The sequence below is a fragment of the Pimephales promelas genome, chromosome 8 (genome assembly GCF_988280905.1).
Source record: "Pimephales promelas chromosome 8, fPimPro1.hap1.1, whole genome shotgun sequence".
In the NCBI taxonomy this organism is placed as follows: domain Eukaryota; kingdom Metazoa; phylum Chordata; class Actinopteri; order Cypriniformes; family Leuciscidae; genus Pimephales; species Pimephales promelas.
Genome location: NC_142776.1, coordinates 26,184,260 through 26,199,485, shown reverse-complemented (window position 1 = coordinate 26,199,485; position 15,226 = coordinate 26,184,260). Strand labels below are relative to the sequence as shown.

General features: G+C 38.3%; 1 protein-coding gene across 1 annotated transcript; it reads left to right on the top strand.

Moving 5' to 3' along the window:
• Positions 1-7,310: 7,310 nt before the first annotated feature.
• On the top strand, positions 7,311-15,226 carry rgs5a (regulator of G protein signaling 5a). Its single transcript, XM_039647761.2, has 5 exons — positions 7,311-7,429; positions 9,176-9,289; positions 9,919-9,980; positions 11,442-11,608; positions 14,576-15,226. Exons 1-5 carry the CDS (start codon positions 7,386-7,388, stop codon positions 14,735-14,737), a joined length of 549 nt encoding a protein of 182 aa, XP_039503695.1. The 5' UTR covers positions 7,311-7,385; the 3' UTR covers positions 14,738-15,226.

Sequence of the window (15,226 nt, the reverse complement as noted above, 5' to 3'; positions counted from 1 at the left end):
CGCTGGCTATCGCTTGATGATCTGAGAAGTGCTAAACCAGACAGCACAGATTTTCCATGATGGATTAGCTTCCACGTCAAGTTTGGTTTGGCATCTCTTTATCATCCAAATTTGCTTGGATAGTCACTTTATCAGGACCTTCCCTGTCTGCTTCAATTGCATTGTCGAAAGACTTAATTTTAATTGTACGCTCATTTTTATCTTAACTAAAAAAAAAAGTTTACAGTACATGTTTTAAATGTTTAAAAAAAAATACATATTTATAAATATATAATCGCATTATTAAAATACACTGAGAGATTTCATGACAAGCTCTACTCTAAATAAATAAGTCATATTACATATATAGTACTTCATGCAGCTGCATTTTTTTTTCTTTCTTGGTAAAAGACAAAAATGTGTATAAATATTTAGCTTCCAGGCTAAATTCTCTCTAATTTACACAACTTTTCTCAGTTGTAAGTGATTTGTTTTTCTAAGGATGGGACGGGGAGACTTTGAGGCCATGTTATTTGTCCTTTTTCCACTCAATATGCAGTTATGTAATGGCTCAGATTAATTCAAAGCAAATAATTTATGCAAAGGACTCTTCCCTTATTAAGCCAGGGTCCTCCGGAAAAGCCTTCGCAAATAAACGATTTAATGTAATCAATTTATGCTGCTGTGGGAACATTATTTTAATTTCCTCTCAAGTGACTTGTGCTGGTGCGCTGCTGTGTGAAGACAAACTCAGAGGCCTGTGCCCTGCATCATGTCAAGTTTATGATGATGGAAGCTGCCATTAAGATCACAGCAAAGCTGTTTCGTGTGTGTAACATCACTTCAAGCTCTCTGTCTAAGCATATTCCATTTTCCATCCTGAATACAAACCAGAACATGAGTTCAAAAGGTCCAGTTTCATTCTTTTTCATAAGATTTTCCACTGATTTTCAGCTCTTCTCGGGCACTGAATATGAATGGATCACATGCAGCCTTCTAGTACAGCACCTGAAAGAGTTGGTTATCTGAGCCATGCAATATCTGACACCTGCCTCAGAAAGGTTTTCAACACTGATGTTTTCCAGGTACAATCAGCACCCATTATCTCAGCTGGCCAAGTGCACTAGCACAGCATGACAGATGTGGCTTCATTACTTGGCCTTGTTCTGCAGCATGCTGTCAGAGGACATTTGTAGTATGAACTTATCCTTTGTGAGACAGGATGAAGGATGTGGACTATTGTAAAATACTTACTTACCTACTTTACATTTACTGTTTGCTACAGTGGTCGTGATAATAATGGTACAGGTGTGACCACTTTTGCATTTTAACATTTCATTCGTAGGCCACTTAGTTTAAACACACCAATCCGTTGCCGACGAACTTGCGCCGATGAAAGCCGACCGTGTTGTCGCCTCTCGTTAGGGTAAAAAGCTGCACTTGAACACACCAAGAGAACTACAGGCGACAGTTTCAATGTGCGTTTAATGAGCCAACTGTCTATTTCTGCAGATATATACCTTAGTCTATATAATGGTCATTCAAAAAGGAAAACCGATGCTACCGGCTACAGATACCAATACCATTACCGTTTTGAATATCAATCCTGCTAAACACTTTCATTATTCCACTCCGCTCACGTTAATATTGAAATATTTGCCAAGGAACACTCAGGTAAGATGACATAACATAAGAACAGCCTTCTATCTTTACCTTTTGTCTTCTTTGCTTGCTTTTTTGCTTTTATTCTCGTGCACTGACTCTTTCACTAAGCTGAACAGCCAATCAGAGTTCTCTCTTTCCCCGACGGGCGAAACAATGCCGACAAGGACTGTTTTAAGCCGACGCCACGGAACCGTGCGGAACACACCGCAGAAACTTAGTCGGCTTGGTGTGTTCCTCGCTGAAAACATTGTCATTCTTTTCAGTAGAAACGCTTTTTCTATGTAAACTAGTCTGACAGATTTGCAGCATATTCATAACAATGAGATGTTTAAATGTGCATTTTGAAATGATATGCTAGCAATAAATACCAAGTTCTGCCATTGAACTCTAGATGGCACAGGCTGAGAGGTCCCTAACAAATTCGTTGCCGATCACATCGTCATATTCATAGCGCAGCTGATTGGTTGCTGTTGCATCAGCGGCCAATAGAGTGCCAAAGTGATGACGTCACTTTGTAGGACAACTCTATATAATTATTTTTATATATTATTAATGCATTTTCCCCATTGAATTTTGGAAAATTGCAAAAAATAAGATCTGTGTTTAACAAAGAGTTGTGACTCTTTCACGTTTTGTCTATCAAGATAATCTTTACAAGTTAATCCAAAATGTATACATTTTGAAGCCTATATAAAGTTTTTAAAAAAACACAAAGTTTAAAAAACCACAAGCAGGTTATAACTGTGTGTTCTATGTCATAGATCAAAACGTGAAAATAGTTAGAGGCTTTGTTCACCACAGACCTTATTTCAGGCGATTTAGCAAAAACCCCATTGAAAAATCCCATAGACTTTAGAGCAAAGGAACCAGGAGTGCTAATGCTCACTTCTGCGTTTTGGACTACAGAGTGACATCGTAACTTCGGCACTCTATGAGCTGCGGCTCAACATTCAAATACCGGTAGTGTTACTGTTGGCAGTCTGCAGCGTGCTTTCAGAAACCCTCCACCTTCCCCAGCTCCACCTGTATAGATCTGCTACGGGGTTATTTATGTTACATTTGCAATGTCTGTGAATGTATTGGCAGTAGCAAGTCTCTGTACTTGCTCTGCAGCAGCATAGCAGATCTATTCCACCAAGACCAAGCACATTAACATTACCATCAATTACCATTACCATGCTAATCTCTCTGAGAGTTGACATGACAGGACTCATCAAATGATAGTCAAATAACAAAAGCATTATAACCGGCATATAATTGCCACAGTGAGTTATTGTGCAAACATTTCCTGCTATTTCTTTAACGAAGAAGGATAAAACCAGACATGATGGATTAGCTTCAACGTAAAGTTTGGTGTGGCATCTCTTTATCAAATTGCATAGTTGTGGACATTAACAAAACGTTATTTGCATCATTTTCATTATCAAAAGTACCAAAGACATGTTAGGTTTCAATGGTATCCAAACATACCCAGAAAGTTGAGTTCCGTAATTACATTGGCAAATTGGGTGCTAAAATAACGGCGCACATTTTGTAAAATATTCTTTGGTTACACTTTATTTTGATAGTCACTTTAGACAGTCTACTAACTATAAGTAACTTTTCAACTACATGTCAACCAAGTGTCATTAAAGTATTAGGAGGCTGTTGTAGACTGTCAGTAGACTGTTAGGTTATGGTTAGGTGTTAGGGTTCAGGTTAGGAGAACAAGTTGACTTGTAGTTGCTAAGTTACTTACAGTCAGTTGAATGTCTGGGACCAACAAAATAATGTGTTAGCAGATATTAAGCTGACAGTCTACTAATACTCTAATGATAGTTAGTTGACATGTAGTGGCAAAGTTACTTATAGTTAGTTGAATGTCTAAAGTGGACTATCAAAATAAAGTGTTACCTATTCTTTTGTCTTGACATTACAAAAGTTGAAGCTAAAAAAATTATTTTCACTGGGGAGGAATTTTGATTCCTTAGTTCTTTGTCCTTAATTCCTCCTGAAATGAACTCTTTAAGAATGAATTTAGTTAGCGTATTCTTGAGTACCATGGTTCACATTTCACGAGTCCCTAAAAAACTATTGTATGGGGATTATGTAAGATGGTTTGTGGATTATTAAAAGAGTAGAGAAATTTAGTTCAACCATATCAAAAAAAAACTTTGAACACCAGTCCCTAGAACAATGATACGAATTAATTAATTCCTTCCGCTGTGTAATTTTGAAGGAAATGACTTGCCAAAGCATTAGCTGTGAGTCTAAACAAACCGCTTGAACTGAGACAAAAACCTGCGATTAGGTGATAATAGTGTTTTCAGAAATTTCTGCTGGCACATTACAGAAAAATTTTGCTTGCCTTCCTGTCTGGCAAGCATGTCTATTAGGTTAAAACTGTTTAATTTTGCTGAAGGCCACAGCAATTGTTGTACATAAATGGTATCTGAACCTGATACCCAGCAAGTTAAGATTTTGATATGGGCTTTGCACAGAGAGAGAGCCCATATATGGATTTTTGATCAATACAATGATTACCAGAAAAAAATACCCATTTTCATAGCAGATGTGTCAGATAGCTCTGAACAACCAAAATAACTCAATGAAAGTGCAGTCAGTGACCGTGGCTACTATGTTACAAAGTATCGTTGCTTACTTTTATCTTTTTTAAGTTTACATTGTTTTGATATTAACATTGAACATGTTTGATGCAAGTCTCTCTAGTAGGTACTACATTAAGTTTGAAACTTAACACACGACCATTAAAAAGTATGTTCTATAGTACGAAAATTGTGTGTAGTAGAAATGAAATTTGGACGTATACATTCGCCATGTTGTCACAGTTGTGTGACCTACTGCGTCAGTTGATTCATTTCACTGCCATTCACATACTGTTTTTTGCCTATCATATAATATGGAAGAAGATGGCTTGATTCTGATAATAATAATAATAATAATAATAATACCTTTTAATTGTGGGCGCCTTTCAGGGCACTCAATGACACTGTACAATATAAATAAAACAGTCTCATCCCCCAAGTCGTCATATAACTGACGTCTTGGGACGTCTTTTGACCATACGTCAACATCCACCTTTTTAGGGTACCCTTAAACATTGATTAGTTGACGATCCCGGGCCGTCATACAACTGACGCTTTTACCTTTAACGTCAGTCAGGTGACGGGGTAGGTTTAGGGGTAGGTTTAGGTTAGGATCCAATAACGTCATCTAACCGATGTTTAAGGGTAAAGGTAGAAGAGGGCTTTGGTTTTACTGGTATTTAACTTTAAAAATAGTAGTAATCCATATATTAGCATCCTGGAAACATTTATTAATGTTAGAAGGGGGGTGATAAGTATTAGGTCTTGTCGATATGTACACTTGTGTTATATATATATATATATATATATATATATATATATAACTAAAGTAAACTAGCCAGAATATATTCAACGCATTCTCACCCCAAGGCGATCCTACAGTATCATTTAACTGACACTAAAGGAAAGCGTCAGTTAGATGACGCGGTTAGGTTTAGGTCTGGGGTGGGGGTAGAGTTACACACGATCCTAGGGCGTCATCTAACTGACGCTAAAGGGCGCCTAAAGCGTCAGATATTGAAGCATGTCCAAATGCTTCCCAAGGCGTCAGTTAGGTGACGCCTTGGGGGTGAGAATGGGCTGATATATTATATATAAACATTCTTTTAGTTTATGTAACACACAGACAGCTACATGCAAACCTGAGTGTGTGCTTTATTTGTGTGTTTTGTTTTTTATTCACGGAGTTGCAGTCTAAACATATCGAAATTATGACTGAAACTAATAGATTGGAGCCATTTTCTGGGTTGTTTTGTTGTTTAATATTTATATGTGAATGTTCTACACCTCCCCATAACAAACTTTCAATGCTATCAATGTTATAAATGACCAACTTCTAAACACAAATGTAGGCTATAGTTGTCTTTGTAAATAATCAATGTAGTTACTCTGTGCTTGCATGCTTGCGGTGTGAAACCCATGTGTGAAACGGCCGTTAGTAAAGCTGCAACGAAAGGTAACTTCGCGTCTGCTGCCATGTTGGATCCATAGGTAACAAACAGCTTCGGTGTGTCGCATAGACGTCGTCATCGTCTTGCTGCTCCCTCCCCGTTCTGTGATTGGTTTCCTATATGAGGTAAAAATAAGGACCATGGTAAGGCATGGGAAAGCCCAGGCTACCATGTTTGTACAATCCATGAAAATTGCTACCGGCCACGTTGCATTATTCAGTATAACATAGTTAAATAATGACAATTATTTCACACTAAATATATCTAGAGGCAAAGAGAATCGTTTTAAACAATGCTGTAGCGTGATGCTCCTATTCTCATACTTTGTTTATATTTTGTAAAAGTTGATTGTGTGGGGATGTTACACCATATGCAGACCATATGCTACCCAGAAAAAATATGCTTCATAGCATATTTTATCAACGACCCATTTATTGTAGCATGAAAAAATTGCCAAATGCTCTCAGTTTTAAGTTGATGGTGAGATCGGGTTGGCTGTTCAAATGGCCTTCTGGTCAAACATAATTATGTAATTTGATTGTTTGAAGCAGATGATTTATGGTCACTAAGGATCGGGTTTATGAAAAGCAATAAATAAACATTCTTATATAAATCACATTGGTGCAACAGCAGCTTAAATTGTATCTCCATTATAAAAATAAAAAAAAAATGTTCAAGCCACATTTGATTGGGATTGATTTTAATAATTCACCACCCTTATTTTCAATGCCTCCTCTTTTTTTTTTCTGTGCAAATAATGTTCTGGAACAACCATGTAATTGAGAGTTTGTTTAGCTTTCTCCAGACAAGACAACACTATATGTCTACATTTTCCATTATCATTCCTCGGAAAGAATGCCAATATTTTTGTACTTTAGACTTGGAATTAAGAAATGTTTGAGTACAACCTTTCTATTCGTTCTATTGTTTTATTAGTTATATGCTAGTTAATATTGCATTTAAGGAACAACAAATTATAGTGGAAAGCACATTTTGATATATAATTTTAAAATATAGCTTGTCAATTGTTTATGCACATATCTATTTGCAGATTATTTGTAAAAAAGTTGACTGTAAATTGGTCATTTTTTGTGTTATTGTGCTTTGTCATTTTTAGTACATTTACCACTTTGTGCACCTCCAGAAGTTACCATTCATTCTTTAACAGGTCTTGAATTTCCTGATTTCTGTATGTTTAGGTCATCTCAAAAATGGAGTTATACTTCTGGTTAGTAAATAGTATTAGTTAGTAGTACATTAGACAGTTTGACTCTTTTAGATGATTATACCTTATGTTTTAAAACTAAAACCTAAAAAAAATGTATTTGATATAATAGATGTCAAACGTTATCACAATAAAAGTTAACTAAGAAATGTGTTGTATGAATTCACTTTACAAAACAGATTTTTTTGTTTCTAATAACTAAGTTTTTGTTGCTAGGCATTGATATAGATAAAGTGTATTATGTTTCAGTGATTTGACAAGTTTAAAATCTCCTTTCTTGTGTTGATTATCTCCAGAGCTCTCTCAACTCCCATTGTAATTGCAAGCCAAGAGTTGATTGGCTCTCGAGTTGCTGGCTTTGGGCCAGCAGACTTTCTCCATATATTAGAGAGAGGAGCAGAACGACAACTTCTAAAAGAGAGAGTGAGAATCAACTAATGGTGGTGGACTAACACTGCAAACAAGTGAAAAGCTCAGAAAATGTGTAAAGGATTAGCTGCCCTGCCCCAGACATGTCTGGAAAGGTAAGATTTGTAAAACATTTTTTTGCATCATGGATTAATTTGAAATTCACTTCCTGTCAGCTACATAGGTCACTTACTTTTAAATTACCAGCCTCCTGTGGGATTCAATACTTGCGTAATTTGCAGATATTTTGCAATATTTGTGTTTTCTGGAACAGCTGGTAATGATAAAAATGGTTTAGGTAGTGTGTATTGATTATTGCGTATGGGAAGACTTTACTTAGCCTATTGTTTCAGTTCAAAATTGTTTTCTGTTTAAAACTTGTAGCCAATGTTTTAGGGTTTTTTATAAAGCCTAAGTTAACTGGAAACTTAAGGACTTAATTTACTGAACCCCTACTGTTTATAAGTTTAAAATATTTTCACTTAGATGCCTTTTTGTCAAAGTATCAACAGTTGTTACTCTGTTTTATTTAATTTTTTCTAGTTTTGTCCTTGAAAATAACAAGGTTCCCAAATGTTACTCAACTTTGTTTAGTTCTCTGCTCATAACAAGATTTTGAGCAGAATTCCAAGGATAGCAATGAGGACATTTATTGTAACTGTTGAACCATTCTGATTTGTGCTATTGGCTCATTCATTGTCTAAACAGTATCACTGTTCTTGGCCTCTTTGGTCTTAAAGCTTGGACTGAGGCCTGGAGTACTCATGAGAAGTCTATTTGTACACGTGAAAGACAGTTTTAAGGTGGCAACATGTGGTGCTTTATAATGTTACATTATATAATTGGGCCATAAAATCATAATTTTGGTAAAACTTTAGATTACGGTCCAATTCTCACTATATTAAATAGTTGCTTATAGCATGCATATTATTAAATGCATAAAAATATTGTCTGTTTATTAGTTATTATAAAGCACACATTAATGCCTAATTCTGCATGACCATATTCCACATCCCTTAATCCAATCCAATACCTAACTACCATACTATTAATACGCAGCAGTGGTGTAGGTTTGATTTTGAAACTGGTGGGGACGGGGACATCAATATATACATGTTTTGAGTTTTGGTAGAAATTGTTGCTAGGGATATACCAGTGTCACTGAATATTGGCAGGGACACGTCCCTGCTAAATTCTATGCCCCTGATAAACAGTGATTATGAGTTTATTATGGCAAAAGTTAGTTAATAGTAAGTTAATGGTGAGAATTGAACCCTAATCTAAACTAATCTAGACTTTGTACGTGAAGAAATGTGTGCACTGACGTCAGTATATTTTGAGCAACAAATCAGTCGGATTCAAGAAACCTCAACAAATCAGCAAGTTTGCTTGACATCACTGCATCCGCAGTCATCTGGCAGAAATATGTGTTTTTCCCCCAAATACAAAAGGATATTACGTCTGTTCTTAACTCTACATCGACTGTGAAATAGGTCTGAACTGACTGCCTCGAACATATGGTGTTTTATTGTATGATCTGTCAAACTGTAGCAATTACTGTACTGATTATAGCTGTACAGGTCAGGGAATAATAAGCAGTGAAGAAAATGTTTTTGTGGCTGGCGTGCAATAGAATAAAGACCAAATAGACCCAATTATCATTCTCTGTGTACTTTGAGAGAAGAAAATAATTGAGTTACGCTGATATTATATAATCTGTTGACGGGTGTTGTACATTTAGGAAATGACCTCAGCATGTTTTGAAAATTAATGAACTTGTACATTACATCATTGAATTGTTTATAAATGTATGTTAAAAGCTAATGGACATCTGTATGGGTTTGTGTTTGTGCTGTCTTCAGGGCTAAGGAGATCAAGACTAAATTGGGAACTCTGCTTCAGAAGCCAGAGAATTCCATCGACCTTATTATCCCCTACCAAGAAAAGCCTGAGAAGAAACCAGAGAAGCTTCAGAAGTGAGTTCCTCTTGGCTCCCTCTGCCTCTCCTAATTGTTTTCTCTTGCTCACTCTCTTTCTCTTCCTTACTGATGAGGACTTCAGATCTGCATGTGTCTCTGTGTATACAACGGAAGTCACCATTCATTTGCATATTGTATATATATATATATCAAAACAGCACTGCACTGAGTTTTGGAAATGTTCTGTATGCACGTAAAAGGTGAAAATTACCTCTGGATGATTGTTCAAAGTTTTCAAGCTATCATCCTGAGATTAAGTGCATACAGAACATACTGGAAGCTCAGTCCAGCTCTATTTGAAGAATGGCGAAAAGGGGTGAATAGTAGAGAGCAAGTGAGTACATCAGACAGAGAGACAAAATTGGGAAAGGCAATGTTAGTAAATCCTGTAATGGAAAGCTGCAAAGAGTTTGTTTATGATGTAAATTGAGTCCAGACCTTGCAGACCACTTCAGTTTTCTTTTACTTACATAATGGTTTATGCAAGTGTTTTTAATAGGGTTGAATTGTTATTGTTATTCAGGCAGAATAGATAACAGGATAATTCACGGTGTATAGAAAACACCTTGTTGGCCAAATACAAAGGGGACTAAAACAAAGTGACGAAATGTGCTTGTTTTGTTCAGACCCACACCTGAAGAAGCGGCCCAATGGCGCGAGTCCCTTGAGAAAGTCCTTTCCAACAGCTGTAAGTAGGATGATTATCTTATTTGCCATTTGGTTACATTTTTACATCTTAAATGTTCTTTCAGGCATGACCAATCATTGGAAGGTTTAGTTTATCTGTTGAGTCTGTAAAACACATTTTCAAACTTTTGGTTGAAAACCAAAATCTATAAAGTTAAAGCACTTAATTCGGTAAAACAGCTTGTCCTTGAACAGGCACATTCAGCTTTAAAAGCTACACATCTATGAGAATGTTAGTAGTTTAGAACCATAAAAAGAATATTCTCTCTGAGTTGCACATATATAAACACACATTTTCTAAATGAGAACACAACTTAGACTTCTAGGGTTTGTTTGTATGAGTTAATTATAATTTTTAGCCTAATCATAACACAATCCCTATACCTTTAAAAGGCAACTTTTTGCATTGCTTTATTTCTAAAAAATTTTGTTTGTTTTTTTCCAATTGAAGATGTTTCTTCTTCTTCAGATTTGCTTTATTCCAATGAAATTTCTAGAAAGGCAGACAAACAAAAATTCCATAGATGAATCTGATGCAAGATTGCAAGAAGAAAGTCCTATAAGATGTATATCCAAAATAAGTGTAGTCTGAGCAAGCCAGAAGCCAAAACTTATTTCTACAATATCCAACAAATCAAACTTGACTGCTCAAAATATAAGTTATTATAGGCTTACCAGAGTGAATCTACCTAAGTAAAGGACACACTTTGGAGCACCATTTTTTAACATGTATTTGCTTCAGTTTGCTTTAAATACACACATTTGACACCAACAACACTCTAAAAAAAGGTTTAAAAGGTTCAAATTTTAAAATTAAACTGACTTAAATAAAACAAATGAAAAAAATAAATCATGTTTATTTAACCTTAAAATTGCTTAACTTATTTTGCTGAGTTAAAGCAATGTAAAAATATATAATGTCATAACTTATTGAACTTATTCATTATTCCATTCCAAATAGCTGGGAAAACAAATCTTTGTTATTCATTCAATTATATGTTTTAAAGACATAAGTTTGTTATGTTTAATTCCTAAAATGTGCCTTGGAAAAAAAGGTTTATTTCATTTAAGAGAGAATTGTTTGCAGATTAGCCTAATTGTGCCATTTTGGAATTCTAATCAAATATAAGAGCATAACTTTTTGTTGCAGCTAAAACATTCTCAAGCAATAGCAAGTCTAAAAATAAATGTGCATTGAATAGTGAATATTTACATTGATTAATCTTCTGAGCTGAATCAGGTGGCACTTGAATCCCTCCTGCTGTTATACAACACGAACTGGAGAGAAATCGCATTAAGGGCTGTGTGCCTTAGGCGTGCAAAGCGATAATGTTTGGATAAGGATGTTAAAAGCTGTTTTGGATGGGGTTTCCGGTGGCAGTGTGTCACCAACACATTAGTACAAAAAGAACACACAGAGCTACTCACTCTAATAGCTTTTCCACATTTTTTTATTCCATAGACGGCTTGGCCACCTTCAAGAGCTTTCTTAGATCTGAGTTCAGCGAGGAGAATATTGAGTTCTGGGAGGCTTGTGAGGGCTTCAAGAAGACCAAGTCCCCCCTTAAAATGTCAGCTAAAGCCAAGAAGATTTATGAGGACTTCATTCAGACCGGTGGGCCCAAAGAGGTTTGTGTGTTTTGTCACTGATTTTTAATGTGCTAATCACAGTTAAGGTAAAAAGCACCGTGCTTCAAAGGTACAGAAGGAAGCAGTTTTCCATCGGACCCTTTAATCATCTCCTGTAAAAATATGTTTCATATCAGTGGTTTAGATCACTGTATAAACGCTAAGGCCCATGTTTTCCCCACTGAACGTCCCCATGGGAAAAAAAAAAAACTAAAGGATAAGTATAAGAAAGCTTTTTTTTTACCTTTTATTAAAATAAATGTACCTTCATGACACTGAGAAAGGTTATTAGAGCTCAATATTACCTACGGCTGCAACTAACGATTATTTTGATAATCGAATAATCTGTTAATTGTTTATTTTATTAATTGATTAATCAGTGGGAATATCTCAAATTTTGGCTAGTTTAATTTCCATAACGTATATCCTTACCTCGTGGGTATATAAGGAGAATGCCGGCAATATGCAGATGTGTTTCTTCGCTGTGGAGCCGGGACTGAGCTCAGGTGATCCCCGCAGTACAGCAGAAGTGGCAGGAAGATGTTACATCTTAAGGGTTACATACGTAACTGAGAAGTTCCCTTTCGTTGTCACTACAAGTTCCGTCGGATGATGACGAATGGGGTTACCAGTCTAATCACGCCACCTTCACAGCTGTCTTCCAGTGCCCTGCATAAATATGAGATCCCTGTCGTGAGACTAGCACGGACAAAGGACTGCTATTTAGCACAGGAATGTCAAGGTACACTGGGGAGCATATCTCATATGTCAAAGAGATATATGATTAATGCCAACCCAGAGGGGGTAAAAACGTAGAGACCCGAAAGAAGCATATGGAGAACATTGGGGTGTCCAGCCGCAAGTGGAATATTTCAACCCATGGGGTGGCAAGATGGCTTACAGTACACTCAGAAATACACTCAGGAAATTTTAGGGAAGCTCATCTGAGGAGACTATCGCATGTATCGCAGACACCTGAGCGGGTCCAGTACTAGCTGGTTGAAGCGAGTATGAGAGGGCACAGGCTCCACTCGGAGATTGTAGAATCTGGCGAATGTGTTGGGTGTCACCCAGCCTGCAGCTCTGTAGATGTCTGTTAACGAGGCGCCATGATGTAGAGCCCAGGGGCACGGTCGACCTTGCTGCTGGTATGCCAAAGCAATGGCGTCCTCTATCCAGTGAGACAACCTTTGCTTGGAGATAGCCTTTCCCTTCAGCTTCCCACCATAACAGACAAAGAGCTGGTCTGAGGTCCTGAAACACTGCGTTCTGTCTACATAGGCGCTGAGAGGACATACTGGACAGAGCAGACCCAAGGCTGAGCTGTCTTCAAAGACAGGAACTTCATCTCAGCTGATTGCAGAGGTTCAAAGGCACCAATCTGCAGGGCAGTTAGAACCACTGAGAGGTCCCAAAAGGGAAGAGGGAACACGGTAATGTCAGAGTGGGCTAGTACGCCTTGATTTTGAGCAACGCAAGAGCGGTGCAGAACAAGGCATACTGCCAGCAACTCGAGACAATAGACATGCCAAGGGCGCTAGGTCCTGTCCAGGAGCTGGCTGCAGTCAAGTCAAGTCAAGTCACATTTATTTATTTTCACAATACAGATTGTATCAAAGCAGCTTCACAGTGATAACATGAAAGTAGTACAACACAGATCAATAATATTGCTAAACACTAAATAATCCCAACTGAGCAAGCCAAAAGCAGTGCGTCCATTGCGCATGGCGCCCCAGCCCATGGTGGAGACATGTGTTGAGAACAATATGCCTGGAAGCTCGTTCCAGGGGCACTAGGCCATAGAAACTGAAGTTCGACCACGGGGTGAAGGTCTGACGGCAGGTCGGAGTACTTGGAGCACGCCGTGTTGCCATGCCCACCTCAAGACTCGGTCGCGAAGCCAAAGCTGAAGGCAAAGTCAAAACTAAGAAAAGAGATTCTCTGCACGGGCCAAAGTTTACTCTTTTTCCAGATGACCCAAAGGCCCAGACGAGCTAGGTGCCGGAGTACTGGGTCCCTGTGTTCGCAAACCTGGTCTCTAGAGTGAGCTAGGATAGCCAGTGGCCGAGAAGTTCAGGATGCGAACCCTGTGTTCCCATGGAGGAACAAGGGCTGCCTCGACAACCTTTGTGAAGGCGCGAAGAGACAGGGCTAGCCCGAATGGGAGAACAACATACTGATACAGTATGCACAACCCCTGACAACAAACCGTAGGTACAGTCTGAGTCGAAGGAGAACGGAGACATAAAATTAGGCGTCCTTCAGGTTGATCGCTGCAAACCAATCCTGTGGCCACCCACATTCGAAAATGCGCTTGGCCAGGAGCATCTTGAGCGGCAGCCTATGAAGGGGGCGGTTCAGATGCGCCAGTCCAGGATTGGCCAGAACCCACTGGATTTCTCTGGGACAATGAGGTGGGGGCTGTAAAACCCGGACCTCATTTCGGATGGAGGAAGTTCTCGATCGTAACGTAAACTCGCTGCAGATTGCCGTCGCACCAATACCGGCGAGAGTGGCTCGTACTCTTGGCTCCTAAGCGAAAACATCTCTATTGCCGGCGTTCTCCTTTTGTACCCATGAGTAACGCGGAGATACGCTATGCAAATTCCACAGACCCATGGCATTTATTTGCCATTGGCTCATTTTTGTGTACTCAAAGTCAATAGGCTTTCAAACCCCATTTGTCGCATCCGGCGGAACTCAGAGTGACACCGAAAGGGAATTGAGTTGCTTCCCATGCTTGAGATCAGCAAACCAGTATCTGGACCTCTGTATCAGTCCAATTGGCATTTTTTTATTTTCTTTGCACTAGATATTCTGGGAGGTTGACTACTCCACTGCCCTCCTGGAGTTTTCAGTCACTGCCAGTGTTGATGTATGTGTTTCTCACTCATGTTTGTCCAATTTGTAGAATCGTCTGACTGACTTTTATATACTTCTTCCTTATTTTCAACATCGTCCGTTTAGGTGAACATCGACCACTTCACCAAAGATGTGACTTTGAGGAACCTGGTGGATCTTTCTCCCGCCACCTTCGAGCTGGCTCAGAGCCGTATCTACACCTTGATGGAGAAAGACTCCTTCGGTCGCTTCCTGCGGTCTGAGCAGTATCAGGAACTCCTCAAGTAAACTGACTTGCTCAGCTGCTGGGAGACTCTTTTTTTTTGTTCCCTTCACAGTCTTAGGAAACTCTTTTAAAGTCTTTAATACAGTTGTTGGCACATTTCTAAAGCTCATTCAACAATACCACCGTTGTCTATTTGGTGAAAGTGAAAAACACCAGGCACAGTTGCAATATGTCTCCTTGCAGCTGACTGAAGCGGCCCATTGTTAGCAAGAATCTTAACATAAATCTGTGTACAATTAATGTGATTCCTAGCTGCCCAGTGCTCTGAATGTCAAAGTCAAGAACTTCAATAAAAGTTAATGATCAGGGTTTAAGAGACAGTATACATTGCTCCTCATAAAAGCGTGATTTGTCATTATCAGACATTTAATTTGTGCAAGCGCAAAATGCCAAAGGTTTGAACCTTTTCAAAACTTCTATATATGTATGTCCTATTAATTGGAGTCACCATTTTTTCTGACCCTTGGAGACTAAATAAAGACTAAAACCGA